Raw genomic sequence first — 26,627 nt, forward strand, 5'->3', positions numbered from 1 at the left:
ATGCAAAGACATCTGCAAACCAAGCCCAAGTTTTCTCTTACTCTGTCAACTTATTATAGGTCAACTTACATTTGATAATGGACTGACTGCTGCTGTGCACATTCAACTTTATGTCTAGGCTAATAAAAGCAACAAGTAGTTTATGATGAGCAGCTCAGATTACATGGTAACTTGGTGACCCTGGTCAATCATTCAATTTTTACTAAAGCCCAATAGCAAGGCAAGAACTATTTCTCACAAGAAGCAAAGTTATTTGAAGAGGATGGCAGAGCATCGCTCCAGAATCATGCAATAAACTGGGAGCAAACCAGAAGCTCCAATCAATATCCTTAATTGCCACTGGCATGTCAAGCACCATTGGTCTGCTAGATCATGTGGCCCAAGTGAGATAGCTTACTCAGCAGCCTGGAGCTGTTGCAGAGCCTTCTCTTCTTATAGGTCCACTCAAAATGACCAGATTTGCAAGTCATTTGGTAAATGTGCTAGAATAGTATGTTCACCTGAGGAATAAGCTGCCCCTCAAATCTAAAGAAATACATTATCTTTTTCGGTTTTAGGAGGGAGCAAATACAACAATTTATCTTTCTTCACCTTACAAAGGATGTTTTGACATGCCCCAACATTAGACCCCTAGAAATTCAACTGAGGTAGAAAAGCTCTGACTTTTTGTTCTATTTATTTCCCATACTCTAGTATACAAATGTCTTACCAATAAGTATGGAGTAGTTACTATTCTTGCTTACTAGGTCTAATCATATAATATCATTAGTGAAATAGAGCAAGATGATACCTTGTGAAAAGGAAAAGTGATCAAGATCCTTGTGAGCTAAATTATGACTTAGTTCTATGGAACTGATAAACCCCTAAGCTATGACAGTAAAGGTAATTGCCCGCCAAATGTAAACTACTTCTAGTCATTTTTGCTAAGAGTTATTGAGAAAAAGTCTTTGCCAAATCAATAGCTGTGTGTCAGGAATTAGATAATGTGTTAAGTTGCTCAAGTAATGGATCTATGTTTGGCATAGCAGCTGCAATTGGATTCATAACCTGGCTATGTAACAATCCCTATCATTCTCCAAGATCCAGCTGTCTTCTGCATAGGCCAAACAGGAAAATTGATGGGCTGTAGTGGGAACCATCTCTCCTGCATCTATCAAGCTACAGATGATGTCACGAATGTCTGCAATTCCTCCAAAAATGTAGTATTGCTTTTGGTTTACTATTGCTCCACACAGAGACAATTCTACTGGCTTCCACTTGGCCTTTTCTGCTTTAACAATCTTCCTTCTACAGATCAGGGACAAAATATGGTTATTCTACTAGCTTCTGCATACCTATTCCAATAAGTCATTCTGGAACTTGGGAAATAACCACAGATGGGTTGGGGGGTCTCACCAGGCCCTTGTGAGATAAACCTGAACTAAATCTTCATTGATCGACAGGCCTCCATAGGCCCCATTCCTACAAGTGGGCCACAGTGATGTTTTCCATCCTTTAACATTAATATCAGTTCAAAGCCAGTCCCATAGTTCCAAAAAGGATTGAGTATTTCTTGGGAGTTGATCTTGCTTTTATGATTCAGGTAAGACTTTTGTTCACCCGACCTAGAAATTTTCTATTTATACAGATCAAGTAAGAATATGGAAGGATTTCTATCTACTTAACTTCAAAGAACAATATGACCATCTAACCAACTCCCTAGGTCTCTGTGTGTCACACTAATCTGATTATTGACTGTGCTGTCTGCTCTGATACCTTTCCAGTTTGCCTGTGACTACTGAGTGCTGCCACTTGGCCCTAGTCACCCCCTTGTCACTTTGAGAATTTAATTAATCCTGCTGCATTTAGTTTTCCAAATTCGGTGACTATAGGTCAGGTCTGGGCTACGTATAAGAACATTGCAAAGTTCTTCAAAGATATGAGGTACCAGGATTCCCTTCACAAATTTGCCACCATAATGATAAAAAGGTATATCTTTAGCACCTCTCCAAGATTAGTGAATAGATCTCAACAAATCTAGTCTAACATTCCTAAACTTTTGAATCCCTTCTTCAACATTAAATCAAGGCAGGTGTAGCATTTCCAATTCACTTGCACAGGCCACATTTTCATATAGATTTTATCCTTTCTAACTCCCCAAGCTATAGCACGAAATGCAGAATTTCTGCTTAATTAACCCTTATTAATAATTTCTCCCTGATCCAACATTATGCCACTTTCACAATTATCCCTCACTCTTAATATCAATTTCCACGATGTTTCCAGATTTCTGCCTACATTAGAAAACTCAGGTGGTAACATCAGCATTAGGGGTCTGCAGGGAATTGATTCTAGTTAGAGGTCCAGAAGCAAATAGGGAAGATACACATGGGTCCAGAGGAGAATCAGCATTGTCTATTCGCAGCTCACTCAGAGGAGGCCATCATAGTCTCTTTACCCACTCCCCCACCACTGGGGGTGAGAAGGCTGCTCCCACTAGACATAGAGATTCTTCTTCCCCTGAAAAAGAAAACTCATCAGAATTTAAAGGTTCAGTGTTCCCATATTTATCAAAGCCCATCCCTATTCCAACTTTCAGGATCCCATTTCTCCCTATCAATATCCGTACTTTAACAGAAAACACTCTGAAAATCAGAAAATTCAACTTGCATTCTAATTTTAAGAATGAGTTAGAGATTTTGGGTGAGATTCTGCATTTAATTTTTAGCATTCTCAGGCCTGTAGCTGCAGGATGCAAGAAGCTCCTTCAGGACACACACACAGAAGCAGGCCATTTATAACCTGAAAATTCAACTCCTTGAACTCATCCTTTTCTCTCCCACTTTGTTCAACAGTAACACAGCAGCCATTTTCATTATAACCGTTAGCTTTCCAAAATATGCTTTAAAGTATCATATTCACTGTCACCCACTGATTTGCTTATTGTAAGTGGTAGATAAGGAGTATCCAGTGGAGATATTTTGTCAATCTCTACTGTCAGATCATGCCATGGCCTATTGGTGTTCTCCTTACAACTGAAAGTAACATTATAGCATCTACAAATTTGATTAAATTAGACAGCCAATTTAGAAAGCCAAGAATCAATTTATAAAATTCACCCTTAAAATTCCATCCTCTAGAATCTCTCTTAGACTAAAGTCTTTCAGGAATTTCCAGAGGAAGAGATGAATATTACATGGGTGTGCAGATAAACAGGTGGAGGGATAGATGAACAGACAAAGGGAAGTTGTTCATGCTATTGCTCAAATTATCTCCCTGTTATGGACTGAACTATGCACCCCCCCATAACATACGCTTTTCTTTGCTTAAATGGTGGCAAAGAAAATGAGGGCATAAAAAGCCCATGTGACTACATGAAGTAAAATATTGTCTTCTTTGAGAGAAAAGTCCCTGAGAAGTTACAAAAGTAAAGCAAAGTAATTAAAGACCTTATGTTGGAAGGTACAGCCAGTGGGAATTCCCCAGTCCTGCCTTTGTAGGGCCCATGAAGCATTTGTTACTGCTGTTTTTTAAAACATTCCATATATGCAATATTTTATTACTACTACTTCAGCACAGTGAGGAATCAAGAAATGATGATGACCAGAAAATGCAGTGAGGAAAAGAGTTTTCATACATAAAAGCCCAGACACACAGAGAAAACTAAGAAATAGGAAATCAGAGCCTGACACCTCTAGAGAAAAATAGAAACCCCTGTTGCCCTCCTTCCCTCATATTCAACTGTCTCTTCCAAGAATTATCTGGAGACATGGTGGGGAATACCAAGTTTTTTCATCTTTATTGATGGGACAAGATCTAGAATCATTATTATTTGCAATTTTTTTTAGTGGGACTGGGGTTTGAACCAGGGCTTTGTGCTTGCAAAGAACATGCTATACTTCTTGAACCAAACTGACAATCATTTTACTCTAGTTAGTTTGGAGATGGGGTCTCATGAACTATTTGCCTAGGCTAGCCTCGAAACTTGATCCTTCTGATCTCAGCCTCCTAAGTAGCTAGGATTAAAAGCACAAACCACTGGTGTCCAGCACTATTATTTGCGATTTACAGACCAAACATGTCAGGTGCCAGTGGCTCATATCTGCAATCCTGGCTACTCAGGAGTCAGAGATCAGGAGGACCATGGTTCAAAGTCAACCCAGGCAAATACTTTCTGAGACCCTATCTTGAAAATACCCAGCATGGGAGGTTAGCCAGGCTCAGAAGATCAGAAATCGTATGTTCTCCCTCATATGCAGACTTTAGATCTAAGGCAAATACAGCACTGTTGTTGGACTTGGGTCACATGACAAGGGGAGAGCACATACAGGAGATATAGGAATAGGTAGAAAACCCAAAACATGAAAGCATTTGATGTCCCCACTCCAGAGGAACTAATGCAGAAACCTTAAAGTGACAGAGGTTAACATGAGAAAGGGATCAGGAACTAGTGAAAAGGTCAGTTAGAGATGAATCAACTTGGGTTGTAACACATTTGTACATGGAAGCAATGCTAGGAATCTCTCTGTATAGCTACCCTTAACTCAACTAGCAAAAATGCTTTGTCTTTCTTATTATGCTTATGTCTTCTCTTCAAAAAAATTAGAGATAAGGGTAGAACAGGTTCTGCCTGGAAGCGAGTGGGGGGGGGGAGGGCGACAGGGGAAGAAATGACCCAAACAATGTATGCACATGTGAATAAATGAATTTAAAAAATAAAAATTTTAAAAAAACACAAAGAAAATACCCAACACAGAAAAGCACTGACAGGGTGGCTCAAGTGGTAGAGCACCTGGTTAACAAGTTTGAAGTCCTGAGTTCAAACTCCAGTACAACCAAAAAAAAAAAAGAGCAAACAAAAACTAGAGTGGAGATTCCCATGCATATGACACCTGCCATTGCTATACTCTCTAAAAGATTTATATAGATCTTTTAAAAGAATGAAGGGAGCTTTTGCAATAGCAAGAAACATTAGAAAGAAAAAAACAAGAAAAGCTTCATCTGTAGTAAGGTAAGAATGAGAGAAAGAACACAAAGAGCCTTTCCTGTAGCCACCTAGTAACAGAATCTGAACAGAGGCCTAAATTTATTGACTACATATCAGAGACCATGGTCTGACCACCTGAATCTTCCTAGCTTCCCTGGAATAACCAGAAAATAAGAAGCTTTAAAAACAAACTTTATTTGGGAACATTAGGTAATATAAAGGTGTCATGTATTAATCCACAAGCAGCCTTAAGATTGGACTAATTCCCACAAAAGAGTAGCTGTTTACAGATTATAAAATAAGAAGAAATTGAAGGATATGGGAATAAAGAAAAGTAGTGGACAGAAGCACATCATTCATGTGTGAATTAGCTTAGATTTATTAGAGAAATTGGGTAAAATCATTTCTGGACCAACTCAACGTAACACATTCAATTTTCTTATAGGTAAGCTAATAGATATAAGTATAGCATTTAAAGAACCATTCAATATGAACTTTGGAAATAATGCAAACATAAAGCAAGACAAAGTATTTGGCCACTATGACTAGAATGGTAAGAAGAGAAATAATATGTATTGCTATTATTTTTATTATTGCTACAGTTTATTTAGCATGTACTATAGGCCACGTACTTTATAATTCACTCAAAATAATCCTATAACATAATTATTATTCCAGATAAGAAATGCAATGCTTTAATAAATAGGTAAGTGAACGTGAATATGTGAGTTAATAGATAACTCAGCCCAGATCCTGTAACTAGCAAATAAAAGGGCTTACACTTAATTAAGGGTTTTTGTACTCATAAGATTGAGTTTTATGCTGCATCCTGAGTTACCTTAGATGAATTAAAGCATAATAAATAATTTATCTTTATCCATTTGTCAGATAACCATGAGAATGTTATTGTAATCATCATCCCTAAGATGGAAACAAACAGAAACTAGAAAAAGTCCAGAGCAAAGCTAAAGCATGATTGATGAGCGTGAAACAGTACATTAAACATCGGAGGGACCAGGTGAAGGGGCACATGTCTGCAATCCCAGCTACATGGAAAGTAGATATAGGAAGGTCATCGTGATCTGATGCAAGAAAACAAGACCCTATCTGAAAAACAAACTAAAGCAAAAAGGGCTGAGGGCTTGGGTCAAGTGGTAGAATGTTTGTCCAACAAGCAAAAGGCCCTGAGTTCAAACCCTAGTGTACTGTCAAAAAAGTATATATTGGAATAGAGTTTGCTAAATTCAGGAAACACTAACCCAACATCAGATGATTTTCCTGAAAGAGGATCACCATTAGGATTTTATGTTCATAGAAAACTGAATGGGAACTTAAATGCAGGAAAAATAAATTTTAAGGGATGAGTGGATGGGCGGTCTTTTAAAATGTTCTAGCTGGCAGCTGGAGACAGGCTGGTCACAATAGGAAGTTCAATTAAAGAAGACCTGATCTCAATAGAAAAGACTATAGAATGGCAAGGTAGAGTACAAGAAAATTTTAAAATAAGCACAAATTCTCCTTCCTTCATCTATGTCTTGACAATTTGACAGAACAGACCCTCCCAAGAAGACATGGAATCTGCTTCCTTATCCTCTGAATCTTGAGTCTGCCAACTGAAAAATACATAACTTGGGCCATCCTAACTCATCTAACTCTGGACACTCTATGTAATTTCCAATGCATAAGAAAATCTGGTAGAGATGAGCAGAGCAGGAGGAGACCAGAAGAACCAACTCTATGACACACAGAAGTATCAACCAAATAAAGTGTGGTTGTTTGAAGCCATTGTGTTTGGAGGTGGTCTGTTACACAGGTAAAGCTATTAAAATCAAGTGGCAAAAAAACAAAACAACAGGCAGCATGGATTCTATGTGCACTTTAAAAATTGGCTAATTAGCCAGACACTGGTGGCTCACACCTGTGATCCTCAAAAATGCCCAACACAAAAAAGGGTTGGAGGAGTGGCTCAAATGGTAGAACACCTGCTTACCAAGCATGAGGCCCTGAGTTTAACCCCAGTACTGCAAAAAAAAAAAAGGCTAATTATTTCTGTGGCATATATATCTATATCTATATCTCTACAGAGATATAGATATCTATAGATATCTACAGAGATATAGATACAAAGATAGAGATAGAGATCTATCTATCTATCTATCTATCTATCTATCTATCTATCTATCTATCTATATATCTCAAAGTTGTATGTAACTGAGGGATATGTGTCTTGACCAAAATTCCCTTGAATCTGCTTCTCTGATCCAATCCACAAACCTCAGACCCAGGCAGTTTACTTACTAACCTTCTTGAGATCTTGACCAGTACTGAAATTCTATGACTTTGTGACTCTAAGGTTCTATAATTCCAATTTAAAGCCCAACAATGCCAGTGCTGCAGACAGCTTTGGTACAGGGAAAGAACATGGTCTAAATTGAAAAACCAACTAAATAATTTTCTTTCATTTCAGAATACCAACTGCACCACCATGGATTCAAATGCTGCGCACAGTCCCGTGTTTCTGTTATTTCCTTCAGATATCAACAGTCCAGAATATCAGTCATCAGAACTCACAGCCACAACCTACAAGTCCCAAAACCTCATTCAGAAATTTTTTGTTACCAAAATGAAGATCTTAGGGGTAAGTACTAAGACTTGCCACAATATACATTCTACTGAGAGGTGGGTGGGAGAAAGATAAAGCTATTTGGTGGCATACGTTTTAGAAGTAGGAGCCAACTACAACTTTTAGCTTCACTCAGTTCAGGAGAGAGAGAGATCACATTGCTATACCAATTATCTACAGTATTCTGTGAACAGGAAAATACAAGATGAGTAAGTCAAGATCCATGGGATCTTGAAGGTCACAGTATCCAAATTGAGTATTTAAGAGCTTCCTAGTCAATTTTAAAGAGGAAAAAGAAAACAGAGGTTAACAGACTAGATTCTATACTTTGGATTATTGCAAAGGATGGTTTTATATTTTCCCAACCAAAAAAAGATTTCACAGTTTAACATGATAAATATATTTTATATGAATATTTTATAGAATACCCTCTTAATACTATAAATACTTACTTCTCCATTCATCTATCCATTCCATAAATATTATTTTCTTTGATTTACCAACCTGTCATTCAGATGACATAAGAATATGTTTCAGATTGTAATGTTGAGCATATATTTGAAACATTTATTCTTTCAATTAAACTTATTTAGGAAAAAAATCCCAAGGAAATAGAGAAAGAGGTCCCAGTGATAGGACCATCTGTCCAACCTGCTTTAGCATCTATTCAAATACAATGGAATCCAAAGTCATATTAAAGAGTTCAAAATACTTTAACAAATGCATTGAACATGGTGAAAAGAATTATGTTAGATGCTATGGAGGGTTACAGAAGTTAACACAACCTAGCTCACTAAGGATAATAAATACATAGTTCAGAAGTAATAAAATGAATATATTAAAAACTACATTACAATGGATCATATAATAAAAGTCATAAGTTGTAATACTGATTGTAGGGAACTCAGAGGTGAAATAGTTACTTCTAGCTAAAAGGGATGAGACAATTTCACAGCAAATATGGCACTTAGTCTGGACTCTAAAGAAGTGATGGCATTTCCACAAGTGGAAATCAGGGGAGGGGAGGACATGATAGTCTACATTGAGAAATGATTATAAATAAATATGCAAGGTATCATAGGTCAGGAATTAAAAAGGGGAGTTGCGAGAGGTCAATCTAGGCTTAAAAGATTTAAGAGGATCAAAAAACAAGCAATATGAAACAATCAGTATGGATAAATAAATCATGGTATATTATTCAGTGGTAACAGAAATGAGTTATCAAGCTAAGTTATCATTCATGGAGAAAGCTTACATGCATATTGATAATTGAGAGAAGCCAGTTAGTAAAGGCTATATGTTATGATTTCAATTACACGGTGTTCTGGAAAAAGAAAACTGGGGAGACAACAAAAAGATCAGTGGTTGCCAGAGAACCAAGGGGAGACACAGAACAATGAACAGGTGGAGCTCAGAGGATTTTAAGGACAGGAAAACTAGTCTATATGATATGATACTTCAATGGTAGACACATGTCATACACTTGCCAAAACTCATAGAATGCACAGCACAGAATGAAACTTAATATAAACCATGGATGTGGGATGATGATGTGGCAACATTGATTTCTAAATTATAACAAAGGTACTGCACTAAAGTGACATGTTGATAATTGGGAGGCTGAGGTGAGCAAGGGTATGGCACGTAGAACCTGTATTTGAGTATTTCCTACTCAATTTTATTGGAACCTAAAAATTCTCTAAAAATGAAGTCTACTAATTCTAATAAAATGGTAAGTATTATACCTGCCATATATAATTTACAATACAAAATACTAAAAATATTTAGAAACTAAGATAGAAAGTAAAAAAAGAAACAATTGGGAAGGTCATTTGGAGACCTATTTTCCAAGAATCTTATTTCCCTTCTTAATTAGATTTGTAATGTACACAATTAGTTTCCAAACTATAAAATTGTTGATGCTACCAAAGAAGCTTCATAATATACACACCAAGTCCCTAAAACTCATCCCAGAATTACTGAACAATTTTAAACAAGTGGGAGGCTAGGAATATATGATTTTAAAAATTATTCTCTGTGTGGGTTTACTGACCATAAGATTTAGGAGCTATTTTTCAAACAATAGTGAGAGGAATAATTGGAGTATTTTTCTTGAAATCTTACTTTAGCATTTATTCAACATTGGAATAGAGAAAAAGAAGATGGTATAGACCAGCTAGAAGAGAATTTTAATAATTGAGATAAGTGAGTAACACCTATTGAGATGAACAAACTCTCCAGACTCCCTTTGCAAGAGTAATACTCACTTCTAATATTTAGGGCATTGAGAAGCTGAGGACAATGTGTCCCCAGTGTGAGCTCACTACCAAGAAGGGAAGGTTGTTTTTTCTTTCTTTTTTTTTGAAACTCACCAACTGTATGTGAAGAATTATGTAAATGGAGGAGTTATCTCTAAATATAGATTGATATGTGGGAGAAACTTAAAGGGTTTGAAATAAGTGCCCCAACATTGGCCACAACAGCAAAATTGGGGGGGTAGGTTTAATATTTGTGATTTTGCAAGTCGTGATAATAGGAATGTTGGCTAGTTTTTGATTGTTAGGATCAAGGAATATTAGAAAAACAGAGAATGACCTTAAGACTTCAGCCTAACAAGATGATAGTATCAACAACAGAAGCAGAAAAAATAGAAAGAGGATCAGGTTTAAAGGGGGAAAAGTGAACTTGGTCTTGAACACACTGAATATAAAGTGTTTGTGGGGCATTCAAGTGAGGATGTTTATCTGGATTTAATGAAAATGACACCACTTGGGACTCAACTACTAGAAGGTAACTGTTGCTATGGCAGCAAGTGAGATTACCCAGTAAAAAAGAGGATTGAAAATAAAAGAGGACAGAGGTCACAGACTCCTATGTTGTATGCCTTCCATACTTTCATCATTCTCATTAATCTTTCATAGCACTTGTCAAGCCACTGCTTGGTGTTGCAGAACATCTCAGGTGTGCAATACAAGTGTAGCATGGAGAGACAAAAAGAGAAAGAAAAGCAGATGAGGAGTGGTCTGAGCCTGGGAGTGTGGCAATACCTCAGCAGGCTCAGGGCACTGACCATCTGCAGAAGGGTTTTCTAAGCATTTGCTTCTTCCAGAGCTCAGTATGGTGAAGTAATTTATAATTCAGTGCTCCTCATTAACATTTATATGCTAAAGGGCTGAAAACCTTATTTAGACATGGGTTTGTCAGCATCTGGAGATTCTAATAAGTATGGACAGAGACTTACAGTTTGCATTTCTAGCTCCCAGTTGAACCTTATGTTGCCAGTTCATAGACCATATTTTCAGGAGCACTGATTTAGAATATTTCCCCTATTGCCAAATATCAGATAGAACAATATGATTAAGAAGGAACTTCTACCATCCTTCCCTGATTTAGAAAAGAAGGGAACTGCCAAATCCTTTTAACTAAACAAAGATCTAAACAGGAAGAAACCCATCCATCATTTTGCATTTCCTTCACCATGACTTTTTTTGTCCATTTACAGGCTATTCAGATCCTGTTTGGAATTATGAACTTTTCTTTTGGAATTATTTTCCTTTTCACCTTGGTAAAACCATACCCAAGATTTCCCTTCATATTTATTTCAGGATATCCATTCTGGGGTTCTGTTTTGGTGAGTATAGTCAATTACATCCAATCTGAAGCCAAATTAACCTGTCAGGATGTTGGTGAATTCTTAATTAAGAAATAAGCAAGGGCCAGGTACATGACGTGCTTTGAAAAGTACAACAAAGATTAATCTTGTTGAAATTGTTTCCACATTAAGTCACCATATTTACTAATTTCTCTCACCTTGGGGTTTTGAAACTTTCTTTGGGAATATTTCTTTGGGTCTTATACATACTTACTTTTCCATTAATTCATTCAAAATTAGTTCCTGTATATTGTAGGCCAGATACATAGAGCAATGCAATGAGGATGCAAAGGTTAGTAAGTGAGGATCCTTCAGAGCACTTTCAGTCTAGCAAGAAAGAAAACATGTAAACAGATATTTTGAGGCAGTATAATAAACATTATTGTAGAGGTGTTGGAAGTAAGTAGAGACAAAGGTGCAATTTCCTCTTTAGAGACGTGGAGCATAGAGGCTCCAGAGATGTGCTTTCTGAACTACTCAGAGACATTTACTTATCACATTTAATCACATTCATCAAACATTAATTTAGCACCTAACTTGGTCTCAGAGAATGGGCATATTGTGGGGATCAGATAAATAGCTGGACAGGTCTCAGTTGAGAGTAGAGTCAGACAACTACCATAAGATACAATGAGTACTGACAGAGACACAGGAGATGCCTCCATAGGTACCTGAGTATAAGGGATGTTTTCTAAAGCCATTTCGATCTTGACTACATTTTAAAGGATGAGTGATTGCTTAGTCAGGGGAAGACATGTACAGAGGATCAGAACAGGGATGTCTAGGTGTAAAAATGGGGATGCTTTATTGCAGAACAAAGGAGAAACATGATCAAAAGTCTGAGAAGTCTGGGAGAGTATTTCATATTATGTGAACTGAAGGAATTTATCAAAGGCAGAATGGGTGGAGAGATGAGGATGAAGAAATACCAATAAGGAGTTGAGAAATTTAAACTTGGGTGGACTGTCATCAGATTTGTACTTCCTGCTAGACAGTGATGCTACATTTAGCTCACCTCCATGAAAATTCCTGAATCATTTTTTTTCTTTCCAGAATTATCAGCATATTACAATCATTTTCAAGCCCTTCATTTTACAATCCCATCCAAAAGAACACATTGGACTCTAATAAAATGGAACCTTCTCTTAGTAGTTACAAACTTGACACTATTGTGTCATATCATAGATGAGTCCACAATAGTTACAAAAGGAAAATGGATCAGAAAACTAAAGCCCTGTGAGATTAAAAATTTTCTCATGTTCAAATAAGCAGCTAAAGCTAAAGTAGATTTCCATTCCAGTGTTTTGTCTACCGTGTATTTAGGGACAGTTATTCAAGGCCTCCCACCCTTCTCACTTCCCTGAGGACGTACGGACTCAGAGGAATGGGTGGAAAAGAAACCGGCAGAAGCCCACTCTGTGAGAAATCTTTAACATGAGCTAAACATGTCCTTCATTAAGATATCTATTCTTTCCAACTTTCCAACAGTTCATTATTTCTGGAGCCTTCCTAATAGCATTGAAAAGAAAAAGCACAGAAACTCTGGTGAGTTGTATTTCTACTTTGTTTTAAGATTTTTAACTTTAAAATAATTCATTCTGGCCAGGCCACCATAATTCCATAAACTGTCAAGTACTGATACCAATCAATGGTGTTTGCTTCCTATTTTCATAGAATTCTAGCCACTAGTGCCCGAAGAGTGTGTTCTAGGTCATCTACTTTAATTCTTATTTGCATATGAAGACACTGAGGCAGAGAATTGACTTATCCAAGTTCTCCGGTCAATTAATAGTAGAATGGGTCTCAGTATTCCAGTCACTCCCTCATTCATTCTTTCTGTAAGTATTTTTGACACCTACTGCATCATACTAGGCACTTTGACAGGCATAAGTTTGGCTTATAGGAAAGGCACACTGTAGACACCCTAATTAAATCATGAGAAATAAAGAATACATTGTTAATGAATATAAAATTGTAACTTAAAGATTAATTTTGGAGGGTGAATATGGTTGATTTACTTTTTATATGTAATTTCTATGTATGAATATGGAACATTAAAATCTGTTGAAGTTATTTTAAGAAAGGAAATAGGGTAGGAGGGAGAATAATGGAAGGAATGAACCAAACCAGGGAATAATATATGTATATATGGAAATGACACAATGAAATCCCCTATATAACTATCATATACTAATATAAATGTTTAAAAAACAAGTAGAATATTTCTATTTTACATAAAGAATCAAAGACATTAGAGATCAATTAATAACCAAGTAAGTAATTTGTAGCCAAGAATATCTCCTATAAGATTGCTGTTCCAGGAATTGGATGGGGAGGGAATAAAGGGGAATGGTAGAGGGGCAAATTCAAGTATGATAGATTTGATATATTGTAGAACCTGTGTAAATGCCACATCGTACCCCCACCCAGCACAACAATAAAGGAAAAAATGACAGAGAGATATAATGTTTAGTTAAACACAAGTCTTAAAACAAAATATATAAATAGGCAATGACTTTTATTAGAGTGTAAAATGCAACACAACATGGCAACCCCTATATACCCCTATATACCACCATCTACACTCCATCCCCATGTGAATGGAAGTTCTTGGGCATAGAATATTGCAGGCAGAAAAGTTGCTAGAAGTTTACTGGATCCCCTCATTCTGTGGATGAGGATCTGATACCTGGAGGAAGGAAGTGATCTGTATATGATCATACAGCTGGTTTATGGTTTATTTTATTGTGATGAAAATAAAATAAAGCCGCACATATTGTTTGTCCATAGCACAAGAGCCTGAGTCATTGTGTTATATTCTGATTCTATTTCAGATGAACGTAAGCCAAATAGTGAATTTTTCTAGTGCCCTGGGAGCAACAGCTGGAATCATTCTCCTCATATTTGGTTTCCTTCTAGATAGAAACTACATTTGTGGCTATTCTCAAGAAAGTACTCCATGTAATGCTATTACCATTTTATTCATTGTAAGTATGCTGCATTTTTTAGAGCGATAAGCAAAGACTTTAATTAAAAAGATTAACACAAATGTCCTTTTTTGAAAAATGAAGGGCAAGGAGGTTAAACCCTTCCAAAGGTGGGTACCAGTGGGAGAGGAGAGGGCATGAGAAAGGGTGAAGGAGGATGAATATAGTGGAAATCCTGTATTCATGTATGAAAATAGAACAACAAAACCTATTTAAATTGTTCTTAGAAGGGGAGAAAGAGGATAAAAGAGAAAGAAGGAGGGGATGCATTTAATTAATATATATTTTAAGCACTTGCATAAATGTCACAATGTCTCACCCTGTACAATAATATGCTAATAAAAATACATCACAAAAAAGATTCATTAGCACTCAATCAGCACCATCCAGACAATGTTGTTGATACATGTGTATTTTCTTTTCCTCACAAATAGCTAGGGAATTCGTAATATTGATAGACATTATACCAGGCATATGGAATAGAACAATAAACACATAATAACTCTCACATACAGGAATTAACAGATTATAACAGATAAAATGTGCACAAATAAATATAATATAAATATAAAGTGATATAATGAACGAAAAATGAGTACTTTCACAATTCATAACAGATATACATTATAATGAGTGCTTTGTGGTTTTCATTTGGTTTTTATATTTGGATTAGTTTGATAAAGTATGGGTTATTAAAAACACATTTATTTCAGCTCTTTACAAAATACCGCTAAAATTACTGCAAAAAAAAAAAAAGAAACAGGTATGAATCCACAAAGTAAGGAAAAGATAGTCAATAAGACACACCAAAAAATTGATGAAGGGAGCTGGGGACATAGCTTGGTGGTTCTGAGAAAGCTCACGCTTAGCATCCACAAGGTATTAGGTTCAATCCCCAGCATCCAAAAAATTGCTGAAGAAACTGAAAGTGACCTAAGGAAAAGGAGTTCCTAATAGAAGAAAGATATTTCATATGGTATATTCTAAGAAATACTGAGCAGTTAAGATGCACAAGGACCATAGAAATCAGGGGAAGAGAGCAGAAAATAGGGAGATTGGTGGTAATAGTGAATGGGGCTATTTGGATCACCCTTTTCTGAATACAAAAACAACCTTAAAGGCATTAAAAAGCTGAAAAGTCTCATTCTTGAATATTATCAATGCATATTATATGCATGTATGGAAATGAATTTCAATGTTAACTGTACAATTAGCATGCACTAAAATGTGGCAGAAAAAAAAGCTGAAAAATAGCTGGAACTAAGGAACCCCAAAGCCATTTGTAAATGCTGGCCATTTAAAATCTGATTTGGAGAGCAAGTGGAATGAAAGAGAACAAAGTCAAGGCACAGAGTCCACTAAGGTAGGAGGACTTACAAGAGACCGTCTCCACATTGAACCAGGATCTTGATTGGGTGTCTATATTCTTTAGGTGAGGACAAAAAGGCATACAAAGTACTCTGCCCCATAATAGCAGAAAGGACTTGTTGAATGAAGCAAAAGCAGAAAAGGTACTTGAAAAATTGTGGCCATGGACGAAAGTCCTGACAACTTCCTCCTACCCCCACCCAGCTAGATATATTAAGCATGAGTAGGCATCAACTGGGCAAGCAAAGAATGCTCGAAATTATTTGGGGTCTTGGTATTTGGTGCTCCTAGCACCTGACAAAAGCAAAACCAAAGGCAATCTGGGGGAAAAATATCCAATTGCCTCAAGAAACTCCCCAAAATTTTTCTTATGAAAATTGCTGACAAGCACTTGAAAAAAAGCATAGAAAGATATAACTACATGAATGACAACTAATAGAATATATCAAAGTCAAAACCACACAAAGACTTCTGATGCTGGAAATCTTAAAAGAAAATTGAAAACTACAGTGCTTACTGTGTTTTAGAAATGGATGATAAAGACGATAGCTGTATTAATTTTCCTGAGTTGATAATTGCCATATATATATACATATATATACATACATATATATATATACATGACAGTGTACCTCATAAATATGTACAAATTCTATGTGTCAATCAAAAATAAATGAAATAGCTAAATTTTAACATATCTGTAAAAGTGTGAATATAGACCGCACATCTTAAATCTAAAATTTGTTATGTGAATTTGGTGTCATATTTGATATATGACACACTCTATATATCCAAATGAATCAGATTTCACAGAGAAAGGAAATACAGAAGAAAGGTCAACAGGAAATGTGCAGTGAAAAGATGTAACACAAACTAGATTAGAATTAGAAAGAGGAGAGAATTAGAAAGAGGAAACAATGGTGAGATTTTTAGAACCAGTGAAAGAACTATTATCCCACATTTTCAAAAGACCCAGTGAATCTCAGATGGCTGGACACATTTTAGTGAAAGTGTAGAAAGCGAAGACAAATACAGTTTAATCAGCTTTTTTAAAAAGGCAGGTTATCTCAAAAATATAAGCAGTTACTTTGGGAGGAGAAAATAACTGAAAGGAAATATAAGACAGGGGGGACCCAAGATCAGTGTTTTACCTTTACAAGTGAAACAACCTATGTTGTTGGCATTTGCTAATTCAGAGCCATGTAATTCTTCCCAGACTCATGTTCTTCGGATAAAAGACTGATGTGTTAGATTATAAAACTGACTAATTCATGACATTACTCTTTGACTAATTTATCCCTTGAGACCTTATGAATCCACTTCTCCAAATTAACCGTTTTGAGACACTATATTCAGTTTGTATGAACAGTTCTTTGTGTGAGGGCTTCTACAAGAAAAGACATATATAACCTTAAAGTGTTCAACATATTTTTTTAGTATTTAAAAAATGAAAAGTGCCTTGGTGGTTTGATGGCTGATCTGTAACCTCCCACTCCAACAGTGAGAAGCCTGACTCCTAGCATCCATTTATTGAATTTCTCAGCTGCATAATGTGCATGTATAATGCTATCAGAATGTCAGAATTGCTAACAAACACTCACCTGGGAAACAATCTTCTTAATTGGAAATAGTGCTAATAAGCACTTCCTTTTACACACATTCTTACACACTCCTTTAGCTTCCAACACAATTCTGGTAATACCTTTCTTCCAAACTTTCAGTGAACTTATTTCATCTATTTTTTGTTATATAATTAGATTATTTCATCAGAGTCTACATTCTGGGATCCCCCGATGACCTAAAGGAGTTTTTAAATTTTGTAGAAATTAAGATTCACTCTTTTCAAATAAAAGTTATTAATTTTGATAAAAACCAATTTGAATTTATTTTCTTCTCTTGCTTCTGCTTTTGGTTTTAAGTCCTAAAAAATGTATTGCCTCACCCAAGATCTTCAAGATGTATTCTTATGCCTTCTTCTAAGACTTCTGGTTTTTTAACTCTTCAATTTACCTATTTGATCAATTTTGCATTAATTTCTTGTGTATGATGTAAGGAAAGGGTCCAATTTCATTCTTTTGCACATTATCTAAGCACTATATGATGAAAAGATTTGTTTAACTATTTTATTTCAAGGCACACTTGATAAAAGCACAAGTAAGAGTTTATTTTTTATAACCTGTTAATAAGATGCTAAATTCTTATATATGCAATCCCTATCAAAATTCCAATGACATACTGCACAGAATAGAAAAATCAATCTTAAAATAGATATGGAAACACAAAAGACCTCAAATAGCCAAAGAAAATCAGAGCAAAAAGTCCAATAGTGGAAGCATCACAATACCCAACTTCAAACTTTTGTTATGGTTCTTTATACTACAGAACCATAACAATGAAAACAACATCATATTGGTTCAAAAACAGGCAGGAATACCAATGGCTCAGAATAGAAGACACGGACATAAACTCATGTACCTACCACCAACTGATCTTCAACAAAGGAGCCCAAAACACACAATGGAGAAAAAACAGCCTGTTCAACAAATGTTGCTGGGAAAACTGAATATCCACATGTACATCACTGAAATTAGATCCCTGTCTTTCACCCTGCACCAAAATCAACTCAAAGTGGATCAAAGAGCTTACTATAAGGCCTGAGACATTGAAACAACTCCAGGAAGCAGTAGGAAATACAATGGAACATAAAGGTATAGGAATTGACTTTCTAAATAGAACTCCAATGGCTCAGCATCTGAAAGAGTGAAGAAATGGGACTGCATCAAATTGAAGAGCTTCTGCACAGCAAAAGAAACAGTCACCAGACTCGAGTCAGCCCACAGAATGTGAGAACGTCTTTGCCAGCTACTTATCCGATAAGGGATTAATATCCATAATCTACAGGGAAGTAGAAAAACTCAACCCCCAAAGAACCAACATACCAATGAAGAAATGGGTACATAAATTAAACAGGTAATTCTCAAAGGAAGAGGTGCAAATGGCCAGTAAGTACATGAAGAAGTGTTCAATTTCCCTGGTTATAAAAGAGACGCAAATCAAAACAACACTTAGATTTCATCTCACCCCATGTTCAAAGGCAATAACAGCAACAAATGCTGATGAGGATGTGGCAAAACAGGAACCCTTATACACTGTTGGTGGGAATACAAATTAGTATGACCACTATGGCAAGCAGTATGGGGATTCCTCAATAAGCTAAAGATAGAACTCCCATATATCCAGTGATACTGCTCCTGGGCATTTACCCAAAGGAACACAAATCAGGATTCAATAGAGATATCTATACACCATTGTTCATCTTAGCACTATTAATACTAGCCAAGCTATGGAAACAACCCAGATGCCCTACAACTGATGAATGGATCAAGAAAATGTGGTATATATACACAATTGAGTTTTACTCAGTCATAAGGAATAATGACATGTGGTTTGAAGGTAAATGGATACAATTGGAGGGGATCATGTTAAGTGAAGTAAGTCAGGCTCAGACAAAGTCTGCATGTTTTCTCTCATACATGGAAGATGGATCCAAAAGAGAAGCATATAAACAAAAACAAGCATGATCATATACAAACTCATATGTAGAACATGTTTGTAATACTGGAACTACTCTATGGAACTTGGGGAAAGAGGATAAAGGAAAAGATAACAATAGATCATAAGTAATATAGCAAACTGTAAGATCAGTGAAGGTAGAGGATACAAGGATGTGTATTGAAAGCTGTTGAAAAAAATGGAGGGTGGGAGGTAATGGGGTAAAGAGGAGTAATGGAAGGAATTAAATGGGCCAAAGTAAAATATACCCACAGTGGGCAAACACTGAGAAACTCCTTTGAACATCAACTTAAACATTAACAACAAAAAAACAGGACCATAAAATAGGTACAGTATGTGTGGAGTACTAGTTGGAGGGCAAAGAGCAAATGGAGGAGATTAAGGTGAGGGTATATGGTTGATGAACCTCATACACAATGAAATAGTACAAAGAAACCTCTTGCAATTGCTTTAAGTGGGGTGGGGAGGGTGTTGAGGGGGAGAAATGATGGGGGCAATATAACAAATGTACAATGTAAGTCTAATAGGAATTGTCACTATGAAATCCCCCCCATGTAATGAATATATCCTAATAAAAATTATATATATATTTTTTAAAAGCCCAATGATATGCTGCCTACAAGAAACTCACTCAACCAGTAAAGACACATACCGCTGAAAGTGAACGGATTATTTAAAAAATTCCACTCAAACAGAAACCAAAAGCAGAGTGGCTCAAGTGCTACAGCACCTGACTAGCAAGCATGAGGTCCTGAGTTCAAACCCCAGTACCACAAAAAAATGATTAGAAAAATAGGCTTTACCATAATAACCATAGAAAGAGACAAAAAAAGATCACTATATAATAAACACGAGATCAATTTAACAAAAAGGTGTGATTGCTAATGCATATGTACCTAATGACATCACACTCAATTTTATGAAAAAAACATTATTACGTCTAAAGGGAAATATAGGTTCCAGGACAATAGTGGGGTACTTTAAAACTTCATTTTTATCAATATTAAGATTATCTAGACAAAAAATAAACTAAGAAACATCACATAGAGTGTTTTCTGAACACAGTGTAATTGTATTAAATGTCAATAAAGATAACTAAGCATAAAATCCAAACACAGTTTAGACATTCTAAATTATGTGAGATTCAAAGAATAATAAGCAGCAGAAATTAAACATATATACATATATATAATGATAACAAATATATCCATACCAAATTTTATTAGATGCAACTAAAGTATGCTTAGAGGAAACTGCATAGCCTAAAAAGTAAATATTTTTAAAAGAAAGACTGAAAAATAACCTATCTAAATATCTATTAAGAAATTAAAGGAAAAAAAAGGATAAAGATAACAATGGTTATAAATCTAATAAGATCTAAAACAAGATCAATAAAACAAGAAATCAATGTTAGAAAAAACAAGGAGTGAATTTGATCAAAATACATTACATAAATGTATGGTAAATCACAATGGATGCTCTTTGTACAAATAATATACTTTAATGAAAAAAGGGAGGAAAGAAATAACTATTAAAATTGATAAATCCCAGCAACTGTTCAAGAAAAAGTGAAAATGCAAACTACCAATATCAGAAAATAACTAAGGTGCATCACTGCAAGCATACTGGCCATTGTCATTTAAGAGGATGTTATGAACAACACTATATAATGATAACCAGACACTTTTGATGGTGCTTTGGATCAGTGATTCCTTGCAAAATACACCTATCAAACTGTCCAATTCTTCTGACATGACTACTTCAGGAGGACTAAATTGTCTGATTCATCTTATATCTAATTTAAAAATCACCCATAATTTAAAACTTTCTCAAATAAAGAAAAGCAACCCAGAAGCAGGTCATTCTTCTAAACATTTAGAAAAGAAGTAACCACAAACTTAATACTTTCACAAAATAGAAGAGTGCTTCCCAGCTCACAAGTATTGGTATGAGGCCATCACAACTTTGACACTAAAATATGACAAAGATGTTTTTTAAACAGGAAAATTACAGACAATTCTCTCTTGTAAACCATGTGTAGAAATCAGAAATAAAATATTAGGAAAATGTGGTACTTATACAAAATGGAGTTTTATTCAACCATGAAGAATGAAATCTTATTATTTTCAAGTAAATGGATGGAAGGGGAGAACATCATTCTGAGTGAGGTTAGACCAAGAATTGTATGTTCTCCCTCATATACAGACTTTAGATCTAGGGCAAATACAGTAATGTTGTTGGACTTTGGTCACATGATAAGAGGAGAGCACATACAGGAGGTATGGGGATAGGTAAGAAACCCCAAATATGAAAAAGTTTGATGTCCCCACTGCAAAGGAACTAATACAGAAACCTTAAAGTGACAGAGGTCTCTATGGGAAGGTGACCAGGAACTAGTGAAAAGGTCAGTTGGAGATGAATCAACTTGAGTTGTAACACGTTTGTACATGGAAGCAATGCTAGGAATCTCTCTGTATAGCTGTCCTTATCTCAACTAGCAAAAACCTTTTGTCTTTCTTATTATTGCTTATGTCTTCTCTTCAACAAAATAAGGGCAGAACAAGTTCTGCCTGGAAGCGAAGGGGGGTGGAGGGGAGAGGGAGGGGGTGGGGTGCAGGGGGAGAAATGGCCCAAACAATGTATGCACATGTGAATAAATGAATAAAAAATTAAAAATATATATTAGGAAATCAAATTCAGAAATATATATATGAAAAGGGCTGGCAGAATGGCTCAAGTGGCAGAGTGCCTGCCTAGCCAGCATGAGGATCTGAGTTCAAGTCCCAATACTGGAAAAAATAAAGGAAAAAAATATATATATGAGAATTTGTCATGGTCAAGTCAGTTGATACTCAAAGTACACAATTGAAGTCACATTTAAAAATCAATCAATGACAGACCTAAATCCCCTGGGTGGCAGCTGTGGTGGGGGAGGGGCAAAACTAAGAATATATTTAGGACCATGGGTGTAGGCAAAGCTGTCTTAGAATACAAAGGGGATAACCATCAAATAAAAAGATAATAAAATGGACTATTTAAAACTTTTTTAATGAAAAGAAACAAGCAAAGTAAAACCTCATCAAAAACACCACTAAGAAAGACAAAAAGCAAGGCATAAAGGAGGAAGTTTTTCCCATTACATCTATCTGAAGAAGGACTCATACCCAGAGTCTATTAAATGTTAAGTCAATAAGCAGGCAAAAAATTTAAAGGAGTAAGTCTCGGGCAAACACTCCACAAAGAAAGAGACAAATGGCTAGTGAACTTATAAAAATGTGCCCAACATTAGCAGTCATCACAGAGATGCAAGTTAGATACATATAAGGTATGACTGCATGCACATCAGAATGATTTTAATTGAAAGCCCTGACAATTGCAGGTATTAGAATAAAGCAGCTGAGACTGTTGTATACTTTTGGTGGCAGTGTAAAAAGTTCAACTACCTTAGAAACTACTTAAAATGCTTGGCAGGTGTTTTGCTTTGTTTTGTTTTACTTTGTTTGGTTTGAGGTATAGTCTCACTATGTACCTCAGGCTGTGTTCAAACTCTGCCTTTACCTTCCAAGTGCTGGAATTGTAGAACGCACTGCCAAGCTTGGCTCTATTTGGCATTTTTTAACAGTTAATCATACACCAATTTTATCCCTATGTAAGAATGTTCATCACAGCTCTATTTATCGTAGAGAAAAACTGGAATAAATTTCAGATATCTAACAGCAGAGTGTCTTAATAAATGGCTATTATTCAAATAATGACATAATTTTCAACAATAAAAAGAACCACCTATTGATACATGGATCATCAAGGATGAATTTAAGCCATTAAGCTAAGCAAACAAATTCAGATACAGAAATGAACAGGCAAATTTAATAAAGCCGGAAGAGTGGCTGTCTCTTGGAGGGTGGGGGTGAACAGGCTGGGAAAAGACAAAAAGAACATACTGGGGTAGTAGAAATGTGCTATATCCTGATCTGGAAAATAAGTAATAATAAGATTAAATACTTCTTTATGTGTAAACTTTGGTATGATGTAAAAAAATGGAAAAAATTTTAAGCACATAACAAAACATTATATACAGAGTGTATGTGACTCAAGGAAAAGTCAAGAAGAAAACATGAGGAAGGAATTTATAAAAAAGAACTCAGATTCAGTAGTAGTCAGGAAAATGACAAATTAATAATGGACTACATTTATATTCATAACCTTTGAATTGGCAATAGAAAGGTTAAGTGTTTCTACCACTTGAGAAACCAAGGAGACAAAACTTAGTTATGTGGGGTACATATCTTTCAACCCAAGTGTCTATCTCCACAGCAATGAGACCACCTCCATACAGAGCATATGTACAAGAATGCTATTGCAGTATTTTACAGAGAGGTGAAACAAATGAACAACAACCACCAAGAAGAAAAACACAAAGTAGGAGAAGGAAATAAATCTGTTTTGTCACAAAAGAGTAAATATTGAAATATTTTATACAACATAACATATTATGTGGTCATTAAAAATTGTATGGCTCTGAAGTAATTTTTCAACCTGTGGTTAAAATATGGTAGACAAATATGACTGTAGGAAAAATATCAATCATATTAAGCTTCTCCATTTCAATATGAGGTTTGGCTCTCAGAAGACAGCAAGCCTTAACTGGCACAGGGAAGGCCGGTGCTTTCCCTCTGCGTTACTGACAAGGTGTGTGCCACCATGTGCGCCCGTAGCTGCCAAACACAAAACATTTTAAAGATCTTTTGCAGTGACTGAAAAGAACACAAGGTGGTACATTTAATTGGTGCTTCTTCTTACATGTCTTTTTCTATGTTCCTCTTTTTCTGGGCTAGTAGTTTTCCTTTTCCCCTCTTTTTCTTTCCTTTTCTATTTTTGTTTCTATCATTTTCCTATTTCTTAATCTTATTCTGTCTCCTTCAACAGATGACTTTTTATATGTGTTTCTTTGTATTTGATATATTTATGACATTATTTCCTATATATACCTATATATATAATTTAGAAAATGTGTTATTTTATCTGACTTTCTCAAAGAGAATATATGCTATCCTATGCTAGGCTGTGCTGATGTGTTTTTATATCCATGATTCTCCACTGAAGAAATGAAGGGAATTTATATTACCTGGGCATTGCTACCTTGTTGTAATTAGAAAAGCTATTACTGTGCTGATACCATGACTCTTCATTATTTCCTCTACTCTTGCAGGGACTTTTGATAATGTTGATGATCTTCAGCATCATTGAATTATTCATTTCCTTGCCTTTCGCAATTTGGGGATGCCACTCAGCCAATTGTCATTATAAGGAATGTTGTTGAACATGTTATAAGATTACCTAGAACTGAACACTGCTTGTGAGGAAAAGCTGAAAGGAACACAGAAGTTTGAGGCTGGCAAGTCTTAGAAGCAAAGGAGAGTGACTCAAAAGGGGTGAAGGGGGACCTATGGACACTTTGACTGTCTCTTGGCAATGCCATCTCCCCCCCCTCTCCAAATATAATGATCACCTTGATGTCATCACCTCTGTGACTCATACATTCTTGCAACTGAAGGACAGCAGTGTGGTGTTGCATCTCTACAAACAAAACTATGATCCAAAGCCCAGGGTCAGGGATGACCAAGTCATCTAACTTCCTTGATTCATGACAGTCTTCTGTTTATTTTTCTGAGAGACTCCACAGAATGGCTCTTGCTCCATTGTATGGGAAGTTGAGTTGAAGAAAGAATGGTTTGACACAGAAATTTTACATTAATGCTGTAAGATCATCAAGGTTATGAGTCAATCAACTAGAACAGTAACAAGAATGAAAATAATAAAGGAGCCACAACTATGTTCCAGCTACCATGCTAAGTGTTATACCTGTTACTCATTTAATCCCACAACAATTCTATGAGGTGAATTTTATTATTATACCCTAACAAGAAAGCTGAAGCACAGAAAGGATCAGTAATGTGCTCAAGGTCACAAAGCCTACAGTGGCAGAGCCATAAATAATATCAACAAGCAGGCTGGCTCCAGACTCCAAGGTCTTAGTCCTTATAACATTTCTGTCTGTCAAACTTTTTAGTATCAGAATCTCTTCATATCCTTAAAAATTATTGAGGAGCCATTACACATTAATACAAATAATATTTTTGCTAAAATGACTACATTTTCCAAAATAAAATAGTGTGGAGAATGGCACTGATTCACATTTTCACAAGTATATTTTAATGCAATAGCTGCCAGACTTTGTTGCACATTCAGATTGTCTGAGGAACTTCCATAGACCCCAATACACCATAGACAAACACATACCAATTAAATAGGAATATGGTGAAAGCAAGGTATTTGTAGTTTTGAAATATTTACAGGGGATTCCAATGAATAGGGAAGCTTGGAAGCTACTGCTTTACTGTAGCATAATTGGAGGCAACTGGATTATCTTAACAGCTTTTGCTTTCAGTCTTGTAGCTCATATTCTACAACCCGTGGATTACACCAATGTAATCTTATGAAAGTGAAAATGTTATGAAAATACTTTTAAACTCATGAACCCCCAAAAGGGTCTTGAAGTCCCCAGGAGATTCCCAGTCCACATGTTGAGAACCATTGCCTTATACTGTATGCCTTCCATGGGCTGAAAATCTACTAAGTACCAGAGATCTTATCTATTCCATCTCACTAATTGTTATAACAGCCCTCTGATGAACTATGCCTTTTGTCACAAACAAGAAACTGAAAATCAAGGTGGCTACCTTTTCTGAGACCACAAAGGGAGTATGATTTAGAACCAGACTTCAAATCAAGATCTCTAACTTCAAACCCCATTATCTTATGCTTCCTCTGACATAGCAAAAAGAAACAAGCTTACCCTACTCGAAGAAATAAGCTAACAGGCTTTCATTTCTTCTAATAGTTACAAGGATCTAATGTCTACAGGTACATGAGTGAAAGTCAACAGAGAGAGGAACGGTGGGAGAAAACGTTTTATTGCTCATTTCCCATATAGTGAGGTTCTGGTGGAAAACATTTGGCAACTGTGTGATGTTCAAGTATGTGAGGTCTGGGAAATACTTAAGGGTGAGAATCCCTGATGCATAATGATTTTTAAGTATCACTTTGCCATGTAAAGCTGTGAGACTTGAACAGACAATTTAAACTGTGGATTAAAAACTCCTAAACTAAATTGCAATATGTGTTCACTGTGATCCTTAAATGAAATATGTAAAGTAATTTCATCAGCACTTGGAACTGAAAAATCACTTAGTAAATGGTAGTTTTTATTAAATTTATAATTAAGGTTTTCTGGCTTTTTAAATATCACCTGTTTTATTACTTACTAGCTGTGTGATTTAGGGGTAGTTTCTCCATCTATAACTATTTTCTGCAATTATAAAACAGAAAAAATCCATAAGAAATATGTGTTAAGACTTTTTACATGAACAATTCTTGTCATGTAAGTAGGCATTCAAT

The 26,627-nt window shown here is 35.8% G+C and overlaps 1 protein-coding gene across 1 annotated transcript; it reads left to right on the plus strand.

Annotated features, from left to right (window-relative positions):
• The first annotated feature begins 7,451 nt into the window (after positions 1-7,451).
• Positions 7,452-24,489, plus strand: Ms4a5 (membrane spanning 4-domains A5). Its single transcript, XM_020155063.2, has 5 exons — positions 7,452-7,604; positions 11,092-11,220; positions 12,730-12,786; positions 14,076-14,228; positions 24,379-24,489. The coding sequence occupies exons 1-5, from the start codon at positions 7,452-7,454 to the stop codon at positions 24,487-24,489; spliced, it is 603 nt and encodes a 200-aa protein (XP_020010652.2).
• The last annotated feature ends 2,138 nt before the right edge of the window (positions 24,490-26,627 follow it).

This window comes from Castor canadensis, chromosome 1 (assembly GCF_047511655.1).
Source record: "Castor canadensis chromosome 1, mCasCan1.hap1v2, whole genome shotgun sequence".
Lineage (NCBI taxonomy): Eukaryota > Metazoa > Chordata > Mammalia > Rodentia > Castoridae > Castor > Castor canadensis.